The sequence below is a fragment of the Salmo salar genome, chromosome ssa10 (genome assembly GCF_905237065.1).
Source record: "Salmo salar chromosome ssa10, Ssal_v3.1, whole genome shotgun sequence".
NCBI classification, from domain to species: domain Eukaryota; kingdom Metazoa; phylum Chordata; class Actinopteri; order Salmoniformes; family Salmonidae; genus Salmo; species Salmo salar.
In genome coordinates this window covers 116,604,878-116,619,314 of record NC_059451.1, presented here as the reverse complement: position 1 = coordinate 116,619,314, position 14,437 = coordinate 116,604,878, and the positions used below count along the sequence as shown (strand labels likewise).

Sequence of the window (14,437 nt, the reverse complement as noted above, 5' to 3'; positions counted from 1 at the left end):
TATCTGGTATTCCTCAGAGAACTCTGCTGTATTAAAACCCACTGTGATGATCAGTCTCTCTCCTCCATCCACTGGCACAGTCCAGGACAACTGGGGATCCCAAAGACTGCCTGGAATGATGCAACATACTCAGTGTTGTTGTAGATATATCCAAGCCCTTGATTACTTTCTGTATTAACTATTACCTGACTGTAATTGTGAGCCTTACCGTTTTCCAAACACACCTTGGCTGCTTTTATGCTTGGATCCTTGCATCCTGATCATGATAACATACAGGTATACATTTTAATACACATTCAAAAGTTGAACCTAATCACTTTTCCAATCGAATTCCATGTCTGCCTCACCTGGGATTGTAACATTTTTGTCAAGTCTGTAATTCCCCAGGTCTGGTTTTGGTAAGTTGTAGATCGAAACAGAATACTTGTATTCAGGGTCCACCACAGCTCTGTCCAAGGAAAATGTCCACTAAAAGAAAGTCAAGTAAATAGATATCAGTCTAACAAAGCAGAAGGTTCTTTTCATATCTGACTATTCATTTCCACCTTTCAGGAAACCTCCATCACTTAGATTCCCATCCAGTATCATTGTTTTACCGGCATCCAGTTTGTCATCATGTTTTGTATTTTGTTATGGAAGATGTATCGGACACATATGCTTTGATTAGTGTCCTCTTCAGTGATGTGCACCTCGGTCCCACGGATGATGTCTACACCTCCTGTTGATTAGATCAAGGAAGAAGAAGATGATTACATTATCGTTGGAGCTGTTAGAGCACAGGGTCTGTCACAACGCAGTGCAGCGTACCAGGAACAGATTAGGGATGAAATGGCTTGCTCAACGACACAACTGCAGAAGCAAGCATCTAGTTTTACTTGCTTATCAAATAATAAGAACCGCTGTGTACATTACCATTGACCTGAAAGCTCCAGCTCAGAGAGATCACGGGCAGCAGATCACCACTCTCCCCTCTCCTCACAAACACATGCTGCTGTGAACCTGAGTGCCACAGTGGACCGTTAGGTGCCTGGTGTCTGGGTTTAATCCAGCCCTCATCTGAACAGTTATCTGGCAGATTCAATAGATGGTATGACAATGAATGATCTGTATTAACAGTGTGTGTCATCATTGAACATATTGAAATGTATTGAACAAAATACTGTACATGTATGTTAACGATATATATGTTCAACTGCACATGTCATGATTTACCATTGCACTACGCCATTTTATAATACAGAGACCCCCTTGGGTTTTTCCAACTTTGTACCCTGTATTTACAACAATCAAGACGAGATACTTTCCCCATAGTGCAGATGACACTTACTAATTTGAACGCTGCATTGAAGATCCTGGAAAACAAAAATAAAAAAAGATATACTGTGCAATAGGCTATTACAACAAAACAATGAAGTGAGCGGAAGATAACGGACCCTAGGCGGTCTTGTCAGGCGGTCCGATTGAGAAGCATAAAGAGTCAGATCAGGTGATTGAGAAGCATAAAGAGTCAGATCAGGTGATTGAGAAGCATAAAGAGTCAGATCAGGTGATTGAGAAGCATAAAGAGTCAGATCAGTTGATTGAGAAGCATAAAGAGTCAGATCAGGTGATTGAGAAGCATAAAGAGTCAGATCAGGTGATTGAGAAGCATAAAGAGTCAGATCAGGTGATGGAGAAGCATAAAGAGTCAGATCAGGTGATTGAGAAGCATAAAGAGTCAGATCAGGTGATTGAGAAGCATAAAGAGTCAGATCAGGTGATTGAGAAGCATAAAGAGTCAGATCAGGTGATTGAGAAGCATAAAGAGTCAGATCAGGTGATTGAGAAGCATAAAGAGTCAGATCAGGTGATTGAGAAGCATAAAGAGTCAGATCAGGTGATTGAGAAGCATAAAGAGTCAGATCAGGTGATTGAGAAGCATAAAGAGTCAGATCAGGTGATTGAGAAGCATAAAGAGTCAGATCAGTTGATTGAGAAGCATAAAGAGTCAGATCAGGTGATTGAGAAGCATAAAGAGTCAGATCAGTTGATTGAGAAGCATAAAGAGTCAGATCAGGTGATTGAGAAGCATAAAGAGTCAGATCAGGTGATTGAGAAGCATAAAGAGTCAGATCAGGTGATTGAGAAGCATAAAGAGTCAGATCAGGTGATTGAGAAGCATAAAGAGTCAGATCAGTTGATTGAGAAGCATAAAGAGTCAGATCAGGTGATTGAGAAGCATAAAGAGTCAGATCAGTTGATTGAGAAGCATAAAGAGTCAGATCAGGTGATTGAGAAGCATAAAGAGTCAGATCAGGTGATTGAGAAGCATAAAGAGTCAGATCAGGTGATTGAGAAGCATAAAGAGTCAGATCAGTTGATTGAGAAGCATAAAGAGTCAGATCAGGTGATTGAGAAGCATAAAGAGTCAGATCAGGTGATTGAGAGTCAGATCAGGTGATTGAGAAGCATAAAGAGTCAGATCAGGTGATTGAGAAGCATAAAGAGTCAGATCAGGTGATTGAGAAGCATAAAGAGTCAGATCAGGTGATTGAGAAGCATAAAGAGTCAGATCAGGTGATTGAGAAGCATAAAGAGTCAGATCAGGTGATTGAGAAGCATAAAGAGTCAGATCAGGTGGTTGAGAAGCATAAAGAGTCAGATCAGGTGATTGAGAAGCATAAAGAGTCAGATCAGGTGATTGAGAAGCATAAAGAGTCAGATCAGGTGATTGAGAAGCATAAAGAGTCAGATCAGGTGCAAAATTGCGGTATTTATTTCCAGGTGCAGAAGGTGAGCTGGATATGTGGATATTTAGAAAAGGTTGATGAATGCTGGCATATAAACGTAGAATTGCTAAATAACAAACAGCCTAATACTCCCCTGAATAGAGTACCACAGTATGAGTCATAATACCCATAAAACCTAGAGATCAAAGATGGAAATGGTTCCAATTGTTTTCCACCATTCATTTTTCCCATAGGTGATTTTAGAAACGCTTAAAATAAGGGCTGTGTTTCGTGTAGGCTTACCCTGGCGTGACGTTTTGATAACCGTGTAAATCTCTCTAAGGCAAGGTGACTTTTATCAATATATTCACCTGTATTTTCCCCACAGAAATGAAATGCTAATTATCTGCTAATGTGGCTATCATAAAAAAAAATACAAATGCCATGATGCTGATCTGGACAAGACTGCCGAATTGAGGCAAAGTTAGGAATCTCTGGATTAACTGTCTAATGTTAGCTACATTTAGTAATGAATAAATTGGCTACATTTCTTTACATTTACAATTCTGTGAACTGTTTTATTCAAGTTTTAAATTGACACAATACCTGTTAGCAAAGGTGTCAGCTAGAGATGACGTGTAGGAGCTTGCAGGGATTTGATGATGTCTACTTTGATGCTAGTTAGCATTTTCGGATCTGAGACTAAATAGAGCTGAATATATTGATAAAAGTCACCTTGTCCGAGAGATTTACATGGTTATCAAAACGTCACGTCACAGTAAACCTATACAAAAAAACAGCCCTCATTTTGTTTTCTAAAATCCCCTATGGGAAAAATTGATGGTGGAAAAAACGATTGGAACCATTTCTCTGTTTGACTACTAGGTTTTATGGGTATTATGACACCTCCACTGTGGAGCTCTATAAGCAACCTGAACAGATGAAATACCCAACCCTTAAAACTGGTATAATCCAAAATGCACCTAAACAGGTATTTCTTCAATGACATTATCTTATTATATAATCAATACTCTCAATGTATTAACCTATACATTTCAACATCTCAGAACATAATAACATCACATAAACATTCAATTAATAAAGATTAGGAAAAAACCCTCAGTTGCTATGAAAATAGAACATCCAAATTCCTGAGCGCCTGCTGGATAAATATGTGACGTGACTGAGGTGCGCTCTCCTTATCAGTCCATAGGCGTGTACTCACCACAATTCGCTTCTGAGTACAGGTCAATTTAAAATTAATTTATAATTTAACTTCCTTCTCGCGTGTGATATTTTATATAGAAACTTGGGACATGTCTACTATTAGCAGGCATACGCTTGAAACATGAACAAACATTAAAAAAAACATTTGCAAAGTGTGTTTGGCTGTATTGAGCCAAATTAGTAAAATACAATGGAGTGGAATGTGTCACATGACGGGCGCTCTCCGGTGGGCATAGTCACAGTGTGTTTTGATCATTTGCGATGCATTTTTACAGTTACTAACAGTAAAGAACAACTGTGTTGGTTGAAACATACCGGTTGTGTGCAGTTCAGGGGTGGCCATTCCAGAATCCTGAGAGTTGATGTCAGAGCCAGTCCAAAGATGTTCAGCCAAACACAGTACAGGTCCATTCTCCTCGAGAAATGTTCTGCAGGTCCCTCAAATGCAGGCCTATGTGCACAATAAGGATAACATGTGTTGGAGATGTGTTGTGATGGTACAATGTGAAGCCTTCAATTCTGAGAATGAAATAAAGGTAGTTTACAGGAGGACATGTGGAGGCATGAACAAGGAAATGCTTTGAGGTAAATGTACTGTCTGGTGAATTTGTACTGATAAACATCATAATTTGCAGGAAATTACATATTAGGTTGTTTTCTTATCAAACATCAGCCACTAGAGGGGAGCACCAACTAAATGTGTTTTCCCTGTCTAGTCAGTATCCTGTACCAAGTATTCTAGATTGGTTTCGGTATATTTGGATCATATGGATATTAGCTAATCTATGCCTTTCTGACTGTATATAGTCCAATTTCTACACTATAGAAAAATAAAATATGTTTGGATTTTGAAACCTCTTAGTATTCATAAAAATACATCCAATAACTCATATAAAAATGAACGTGTTGATTACTGTATATTTAACTGTAGTCTAGTCCTACTCCTAATCCAGACAATACACCATTACTCATCAACGCCAAGTAGGAATGTGTTGGAATGTTCTCTCAGTCAAATCCCCAAAGGATCTGTACACGTTCTCAACCTCATTCACAGGCTCAACACTGTGATCTACAAACACGTTGCCGGTCTTATCTACACTGAACTCCAAATATCCCAGCGTCAGTTGTTTCATTATCGGGCTTAAATCCTAAAGATTGACCTGTGACCAGGGATTGTGTGTGTTCAGTCCTGGCTCTTCTTACAGCTGTTTCTGCACTGTTCACTGACAACGAGCTAAGAGCTCTGTCCCAAATGGCATCCTATTCCCTACATAGTGCACAACTTTTTACCAGCGCCCATAGTGAACTCTGTAGGGAAGAAGGTGCTATTTGGGATGTAGACAAAGCTCTAGTCAGATCAGTTTACATAACACTGGCAGATTGACTAGCCTGGTCCTAGATCTGTTTGTGCTGAGTTGCCAACTCCTATGTCTGCTTTGGCCGTATAAGTTAGCAAGACGGCACAAACAGATCTGGGACCAGGCTAAAGATTGACACCTGCCCTCTAGCTGCTATTTGGAACCATTACACTGATCAGGTCTGGGCAACGCTGTTCCTGGAGTTCCAAAGGTACTGCAGGATTCTGTTCCAACCAGGCACCACACCTGACCAACTGAGCTCATTGATCAGTTCAGCGATTGCCTAAATTCAACACACCTGGTCTGTCAGGTCAGTTAAAATAAAAAAACATGAAATGTCTGCAACGCTCCAGGACCAAGGTTACCTACCTCTGACAGATGAGGGTGTACTAGTGCGTGAGCACTGAGCATTGTATAAAGTCAAATGCACACTCCGATCCAGTTTAGACAGACACCATCATGGTATTTGTTTATTTTGATCCAAAATCGTTAATGTAAAAATAGATGTTACAGTAGTGTTTTGTTACAGCTAGAAAGGAACAGTGGTGGTGGTGATCTGTATAACAGTGTTTGGTGTGAAGCTCTATGTACTGGTATTTCACATAAGGATTACCTGTGTTGAAAGACATTGCCGTTTTAATTGTATTCTATTACACAGCATCTCTGTTTACAGTATGATACACGCCAATCATCCCTGTGTGAAGCACTCATGACCCTGACCAATGATTTCTAGCTAGACCTTGTGCCTAAGAATCTATCTTGCTAGAGAAACTGGCATCAGATGATTGTTCCATGTTTATGGTCTTACAGCAGGTGCTCTTAGATATCAGACTGTTCTGCAAGTCTGTTAAAATAAATAATTATTTCAGAAGTAGTTTCATAGTACTGTGTGTGTGTGTGTGTGTGTGTGCGTATACATAAGTGTATGCAACGTGCGTAACTGTGTGTGTAACTGAGTGTATGCTCACGTGTGTGAACTGTTTACAGCTTTTATATGTACATCATCTGGGAACGGATGTGTACTAGGTTGGGGAACAAAGAGTGATGCATTCTATTAAATGTTAAATGTCAGGACTAGGAGAGGCGTTGCAGGGGGTCTATTTTAGTGAGCCATTCACACGAGGCTTTCAATCCATAAATCTATCATCTCAAATCATAAAATACTTTTTCCTCTCCTCTGTTCTCTGACACTCCTCTCACTCTCTCTGATTGTCCTCACCTTGAAGGTAAGTTTGATACAATAATCAAGTAATAAAATTACGCAAAATTAAATGGGTATTGTGAAAAGTTATGTATTGGAATTTGGAAGAAAAAATCTAAGTAAATCAGATTTACATTAAAAAGGGCCACTTAACGGTAAAACTTCTGACATTGCAAGATACAGTAGAATGAAGAACGGAACCCAGCCGTAGCTCCTGCATAGTGATGTTGAGACAGCAGTGCAGTTGCCTGTATAAATGGGCTGAGGCCGGTGAAGCAGCCTTTGTTTTAATGTCGGGGATTATTGCAGATTGCATATCATTGTGACCAGCTGTGACACGGATACTACTGCTGCTGTTCGTATTTACGTCATGGAATCTGTGTTATGCCACTGCTTTTGTTGTATGTGTGACTTAGTCAGAGCAATCGTCCGATTGTGTGTGACTTATTTTGTCCCTCTCTGGGCAAACACCATGAATGACTGACTGATTTTATTTTTACCTTTATTTAACTAGGCAAGTCAGTTGAGAACAAATTCTTATTTACAATGACAGCCTACTGGGGAACAGTGGGTTAACTGCCTTGTTCAGGGGCAGAACGACTGATTTTTTTTACCTTTACCTAGCTTTCGGTTACTGGCCCAATGCTCTAACCACTAGGCTACCTGTCGCCCCAAAGAGAAAAACATGTAACCTTGAAGCTTATACACACCCCAATTGCCAAAAGTCTGATGGCAGGTTACAACCACTTCACAGCTTGAATCCTTTTTAGTGGTCAAGAATCTGGGGTCAAAGGCCATTCTTCCTCTACTAGTTTACCTTGACTTGAGCACACTGTCAGTCATTGACAGGCTTAGCTTCATAGACTGCATATTTTGCATTTAGGTTTCGTTATACTGTCATGCTCTGTTACAGAACCTGTAATTCTCATGTCTCATTCGATCTACACTCTTAGAAAAAGTGGTTCTATCTCGAACCTAAAACGTTTCTTCAGCTGTCCCCATAGGATAACTCCTTGAAGAACCCTTTTTGGTTCCAGGTAGAACCCTTTTGGGTTTGATGTAGAACCCTTTCCACAGAGGGTTCTACATGAAACCCAAAAGGGTTCTTTCTACCTGGAACCAAAAAGGGGACAGCCAAATAACCCTTTTTAAACAGTTTTTTTCTAAGAGTAGGGTAAGGAAAAATAGCAGATAATGTTTTTTTTCATCCAAATATTTCAACAAGATTTTTTTACTGTGTCAGCCATGTATTGTAAGGTTCTCTCTGCTATATTTCAACACAAGCCGCCATGTGTAACAGGGAAGCTAAAAGGAGTCACATTAAATCTGTTTCCTACCAGAGACAGAAAGAAACAGAAGAAAGAGAGAGATGTGAAAACAGCTAGATCATCCTCAGTGTCCTGCCAAAACCTCTTTCCTGTCAGGTCTTCTATCGACAGGCCTTCTATTGCCAGTCCTTTGACTGGCATAACCAAGGCCACAGCTGCTATTTGGCATCTATCTGGGCCAAAGGAAAGCACGGGAGAAATGTGCTACACAAATATAGCCAGACAGGAGCTCTCACACAACCTTAGCCCTTGATTACGAAGCGAAGTATTATCCCATGGTGTGAGCGCACTGACATTTTGTCCCCATCAAGTCCTATGGGACCACCAGGCCTAACTGTAATTATTAAATGATCTGTGGGAGATTATTGTATCAGCATAAATGTTCCATAAAGCTTGTAACGCTTGTTTTAATTGGTTCCTCAGGTAACCTGACCAATAGCAGCCATGTCTGAAGGGTGAGTAGTGACTTTAACCTCTCTTGATCCAAAGCTTATTCAAAATATATGTTATGTACAGTCAATTAACTGTTCTTGTCTTATTGTTGTTTTACCAATGGTGGAAAAAGACCGGTGAGTACTTGGTTCTTTATCCACATCAACACATCTAAAGCAATTGCTTATATACAGAGGTCAGTGGTGTATATTGTCTATAGTGAAAATATTTTGTCTCTTTCAGAAAAAGCCAAAGTATTCGGCAACACGCCGGCTGCTCCTAAAGGTAGGTTTTACTCTCAGGCCTCGCTCTGTTGATGACGGTAGTAGGTCGATGACAGAATCCACAGAAACAAGGAGGCCTTAGTTATCTGCATGTGCCCCTACAATATGGATCCACATTGAATTCTGAGTCTCTCCAGGTCTTCAGTCGTGGACCTACCCTTTGAATCCCTAGGTTGTGCCTTTATTTCGACTGCCTGGCTGCTTATTGGTCCTTCGAGACGGATATGGACAATCGCTATTTGGGGTCAACCGCTAATTTAGAACAGGAACAACCACCTTTGGGGACAACCACTAATTTAGAATGGGAACAACTGCTCAGTTACTCTTACACACACTTAGAAAACAGTGGAAAGGCTTCTACATGGAATCAAAAAGAGTTCAACCTGCAACCAAAAAGGAACAGCCAAAGTACTATTTTAAGTTCTAGATAGAACCTTTTTTCTGAGAGTGCAGCTACACCTTTTATTGAGAATGAATTCTAATACATGATAAACAGTGGTAACTTCAATTGAAAAGAGATGTTTACCTGTATACCAAATGCCACATTAAAAGTGATTAACTGTTGATGTAAAACACAAATCTGTCATTCTGTGAGAAGGAAAATTGGCAGGGGTTAACTGCTGGTGTTGTCTTTCCTCAGACCAAACTGCTGAAAAAGGCAGGGATAATGCTGGTGGCTGAGGTTGCGGACAAGAAACGTGAAAGAGAGAGCGCTCTGAATGAGAGAGCCCCACCCCTCAAACTGTCTGGCCTGTCTGTGCAGGAGCTACAGGTAAGCCTTAATATATCTATAATACTTCATTTATCTATAATACTTAATATATCTATAATACACCATATATACAATAAAATATATTCCAGTATATCATCCATATTAGGAGGTGGTTAAAGAGTTGGAGAATCCTCCATAAAAATATTTTACTCAACAAATCTGCTAATATAGAATTTATAGAATCCTCTATACACTATCAATTATTTATTTTGCAATTGATTGGCTAAATATTTTAAATAATCTGTAATTTCAATAATACCGTTATCTGTAATTAATGTGTTGTTGGTTGTCTTTTCTACATGATATCATATTCTTGCAGGACCTTTGTAAAGACCTACACAAAAAGATTGATATCGTAGATGAGGCACGATATGACATGGAAATCAAAGTGGGGAAAAATGATTTAGAGGTATGCTAAGTTCTCTGTTATTGTGTTTGATATATTCACCCAACCATAAACCTGTCCACAATGATGACTCATCCTATAGAATGTATCTTACCGTAATTAAATTATTACATTCCTAGCTATATTAAATAAAAAGCGGTGAGAGTGTACACCCCTGTCTTGTGCCTCCATGCGAAGGAAAGTATTCCTAATAATTAACAGCAATAGCAATTGACTGATTGGACACATGCTAGATAAGATAAGATTGTACTTTATTAATCCCTTTTAAGGGAGATCTGATCTGATTGCACCAGCCATACAAACAACACCAATAAATGCACAACAAAAATAACAGACACTAAAAAGCAGCACATCATCAACGATGTCCACAGATTAAGTCGCTGACCCAGAAGATCGATGAGATTAAGGGGTCGAAGAAGCCCACTCTGAAGAGGGTGAAAAAGTCTGCCGCCGATGCCTTGTCGGGAGCTGTGGCCGACACTGGCAAAATGAAGGCTGACTTCACATCCGGCCTCAAGAAAGTCAAGAAGGAAGAGGAGAAGGTTTGTTTGTTTTTAGACATCAATGAGGTCTACGGTTGTCCCAAATGGCACCCTATTCCCTATATAGTGCTCTCTGGTAAAAAGTAGTGCACTATATAGGGAATAGAGGTCAAAAGTAGTGCACTATATAGAGAATAGGGGTCAAAATCAAACCTAATAATATGATATCTGGTCTCCTCAGAAAGAAGAGGTGACTGACTGGCGTAAGAATGTGGATGCCATGTCTGGCATGGAGGGCAGAAAGAAGCTGTTTGATGCTGGAAAATAAGCAGGTATTGATTATGATTAGCAACATTAGCTAAATTACACTTTAGGACACGTGTCAAACTAATTCCCCGGAGGGCCGAGTGTCTGTGGGTTTTCACTCATCCCTTGGACTTGACTGATGAATTAAGGTCACTAATTAGTAAATAGCTCCCCTTACCTGGTTACCTGGTTACCTAGGTCTTAATTGAAAGGAAAAACTCGCAGACACTAGGTCCTCAATGGAATGAGTTTGACACGCCTGCTTTAGGACAATGGAAAGTGTCTTTTGCACTTATGATATATTGTCAAGGAGTGCTAATCTCGATTCTAATATTATTGCAGGGTCATGTTGTAACCACCATTAAGAGAGAAGTATGCCAAGACTGTAAGAACCCACAAAGAAGAGAGAGAGGAGGTCAGTTCTAGATGAGATGTGAATGCCATGTTGTGATATGAAATGAATTTTGTAAAGAATCATGTCAACCATGTCAACCATGTGAATTTGACGTGTCCCCTGTTTAATGTGATGAGAGTTTGCTAGTTCACAGGGAATATTGTTGATATTATATATTGTAGATATGTTATAGATAGTTGTGTTATAAATTATGTGCTGATATAATCAGTTATTTATGATGTATTGGTAGTATCCCTTATGTAAAAATCACATGATTTCAAGTGGAAAATCACATGATTTCAAGTGGAAAATCACATGATTTCACATGTGAAATTTCCACGTTTTGCACATGTAAAAGTTTATGTGAAACAATGTGGTTTTTGAACACTTCACATGTGATGATATTTCACATGAAGTTTCACGTGGACTTTCACGTGATCACATCTTTCACATGTGAACCAATGTGGTTTTGGAACACTTCACATTGGATTATATTTCACATGAATTTTCACATGTGGATTCAAATGTTCACTTGTGTATATTTTTCACATGGGATTTCACAGGTGATGATGCACTGCATACAATAATTTGTCACAAAATAGTTGCAGTGTTTTCAACTTACGTATTTGACACACATGATTATATTGTGCATGTTTATTTCAGTGGAGGGGAGGACGGCTCATAATAATGTCTGGAACGGAGCGAATGGAATGGCATCAAACAAATGGAAACCATGTGTTTGATGTTGTTGATACCTTTCCACCTATTCTGCTCCAGCCATTAACATGTGCCCATCCTCCCCAATTATGGTGCCACCAACCTCCTGTATATTTATTTATACAGTAATTATTATTCAACATGTCCTCACCTTCCAGCCATGCCACAATGTCTGTGTCAATGACTGATTTCACCTGTATTCCTACACGTTAGACTTTACATTAATGTTAGCTTTGTATAATACACTCAAGAAAATCAATTATATTTATCATAGTGATTCACCAACATCAGAAAACTATACAGATAACCCTCAACTTGCTGAAATAAGTAAACTAAATCAATGATGAGAGAATAGTCAGATTAAATGATAAGTAAAATAGCAGTGCAGATGGCACTCTTTTACTAAGAGCAGAGATATATTATAGGTAATGAATGTGTAGGGGATTTCTGAGAATGGTACAGACTTTGTGGCGCAGCAGAAAGATCAGCGGACCCCAATTCCCAGTTGGGGTCATATTGAAAAGTCAGTACTAAGTGATCATGTAAAATGTAATCATATTTATATTGATGAAAGATTTTTGCACTATTTTAGCTGAACAGCGTACCATTTACCTTAAACCCCCCCTACCATTTGATTACTTCCCTAACAAACAAAAAACATATGAAAGGTGCAGTTTCACATGTGAAACCATATATATTAAATTTAGAGTTCATATGTTAACACCAGCTTTTCACATGTGAGGAGAATAACATTTTGTGAAATTTGCAGATTCACATGTGAAATTTGCAGTTCCACATATGAAAAACTTTCACGTGAAAATTAAATTCAGTATTTAAACATGTGAAAACTTTCACATGTGGAATTACATTTTCACATGTGAAAATCAAATTTGTCACAGTCTTCATCATTGACTTCTATTTTAGGATAATATGATGATTTCACATGCCCGAGGTCATTCATTATCCACCTACAAAACATTCTCAGTCCACTCCTTATAAGTGTATGTGGAATAAGTACTAACTAAGTGCACGGTAATGTGGTTCACTAGCCTGGTCCCATTCTGTATAGCAGAATGTATAGCCAACCCTTCTATTGTTGTCATGACATATGATGCAAGCTGCATCGCATTAAACCTCTATCTTACTTTACATTAGTCTTTCCCAACCCTGGTCATCCTGTACCCTTAACAGTACACATGTTTATTGGGACCCTGGACAAGCACACCAGATTCAACTAATCATCAAGCCCTCAATGAGTTGAATGAGGTGTGGTTGTCCAGGGTCACAATACAAATGTGTACTGTTGGGGGTACTGGAGGATGAGCATATGTGGAATTGCGAGTACACATGTAAGAAACATTCACACGTGAAAATTGAATTTTCGGTTTTACATGTGAAAAATGTTCAAATGTTGTCACAGGTGTAGTGTCATGGCATCACATGTTGAAATTTGCATCCTCATGTTGTCACATTTATTTCACTTGAGACCATGTTTTCACATGTGTAGTTTCATGTTATCACATTAACTTCACATGTGATCACGTGAAATTCATGTGTTTTTCCGTAAGGGATTGTAGTTCTGTAGGTGGATAACTGTCAATATCATCTGAATAGATATTTCAGGTCAGAGCCAGGAATGTGATGATATTAACTGTACAGTATCTGAAAAGTTGTATATTTTCAGTTGATTTAGCAAAAGAAAAAAAGACAATCGCTATTGAGAGAGTGAAGCCAGGTTATTTTGATGTACAGACTTGGTGTAGCCTACATACATGTAATTTGACTGAATGTACAGACTTGCTGTAGCCTTCATTAAATTTGACTGAATGTACAGAATTGGTGTACATACTGCTACATTTGGCTGAATGTACAGAATTGGTGTACACACTGCTACATTTGACTGAATGGTTTAAAAGTTATTAATTTATTTGATATGAATGTAAATGCCACTCCACTATTTAATAAATAGAGCTTGATAGTTTTGCAGTCTGGTGTCTCACTTTTTATTACTGTGGAAAGGTGGCCGCTGCAGGTGTTTGGCAAGTTCCAGAACAACATCCTCTCATCCCATCTAGGGCTGAACACTGGAGTGTTAGTACGGGACCTGACATTGGGGACTGGGGGAGTTCTACACTCATGATATAGTGTTTAGATGTTATATCCTGGTTCGTCAGGACAGTGGGTTTATTTGAGTTGTCCACTCACAGGAGGCCATGACATTTGACTGAGGTCATACAGTAGTTATCCTATTGTCTAGTTATCCTATTGTCTAGTTATCCTAGTGTCTAGTTATCACATTGTCTAGTTATCCTATTGTCTAGTTATCCTACTGTCTAGTTATCCTACTGTCTGGTTATTCTAGTGGCTGGTTATCCTAGTGTCTAGTTATCCTATTGTCTACTTATCCTATTGTCTAGTTATCACATTGTCTAGTTATCATATTGTCGACCAGTGAATAGCTCACTCTTCCAGGTTTTCTTCCTGCATAGAAAAAGGTACGTTTGTTTAGCATCCGATGTGGCATGGGAGCATGCTCTGAGATCAGATATCAAGATATGAAGTTAATTATGTATAATTTTATATTCCAATATCAGGTACGTTTGAAGCATTATGTACATGCAGATTCATATTTCTTATACTAGATTCAATATTTCAAAATATTGAATATCAATATATATTATAATATGTCATATTCACAATTGACTTATGTCTACCATTGTTATTTAGACACATTCTGGACAAGAAAGATATTTAATAAAATAAAAAAAAAGCTCTTTAGATCTCTCTGAAATAGGGGCAGATGTACAGTATGCCTCTCAAAA

General features: G+C 38.8%; 1 protein-coding gene across 2 annotated transcripts; it reads left to right on the top strand.

The window, feature by feature from the left end:
* Positions 1-6,417: 6,417 nt before the first annotated feature.
* LOC106561651 (troponin I, cardiac muscle) lies at positions 6,418-13,596 on the top strand. Of its 2 annotated transcripts, none has more exons than XM_014125810.2 (9): positions 6,418-6,519; positions 8,246-8,277; positions 8,388-8,391; positions 8,498-8,539; positions 9,179-9,310; positions 9,630-9,719; positions 10,088-10,258; positions 10,440-10,530; positions 10,847-13,596. In XM_014125810.2, exons 2-8 carry the CDS (start codon positions 8,267-8,269, stop codon positions 10,524-10,526), a joined length of 537 nt encoding a protein of 178 aa, XP_013981285.1. In that variant the 5' UTR covers positions 6,418-6,519; positions 8,246-8,266; the 3' UTR covers positions 10,527-10,530; positions 10,847-13,596. The 2 variants fall into 2 exon arrangements, with proteins under 2 accessions (XP_013981285.1, XP_013981286.1); XM_014125811.2 differs by lacking the exon at positions 6,418-6,519 and adding an exon at positions 8,118-8,158.
* The last annotated feature ends 841 nt before the right edge of the window (positions 13,597-14,437 follow it).

Bases quoted from the DNA above. Each gene is read 5' to 3' on its own strand.
- LOC106561651 (XM_014125810.2), top strand. The intron at 8,540-9,178 runs GTAGGTTTTACT...GTCTTTCCTCAG, and splicing joins CACGCCGGCTGCTCCTAAAG to ACCAAACTGCTGAAAAAGGC. The intron at 10,259-10,439 runs GTTTGTTTGTTT...TGGTCTCCTCAG, and splicing joins TCAAGAAGGAAGAGGAGAAG to AAAGAAGAGGTGACTGACTG.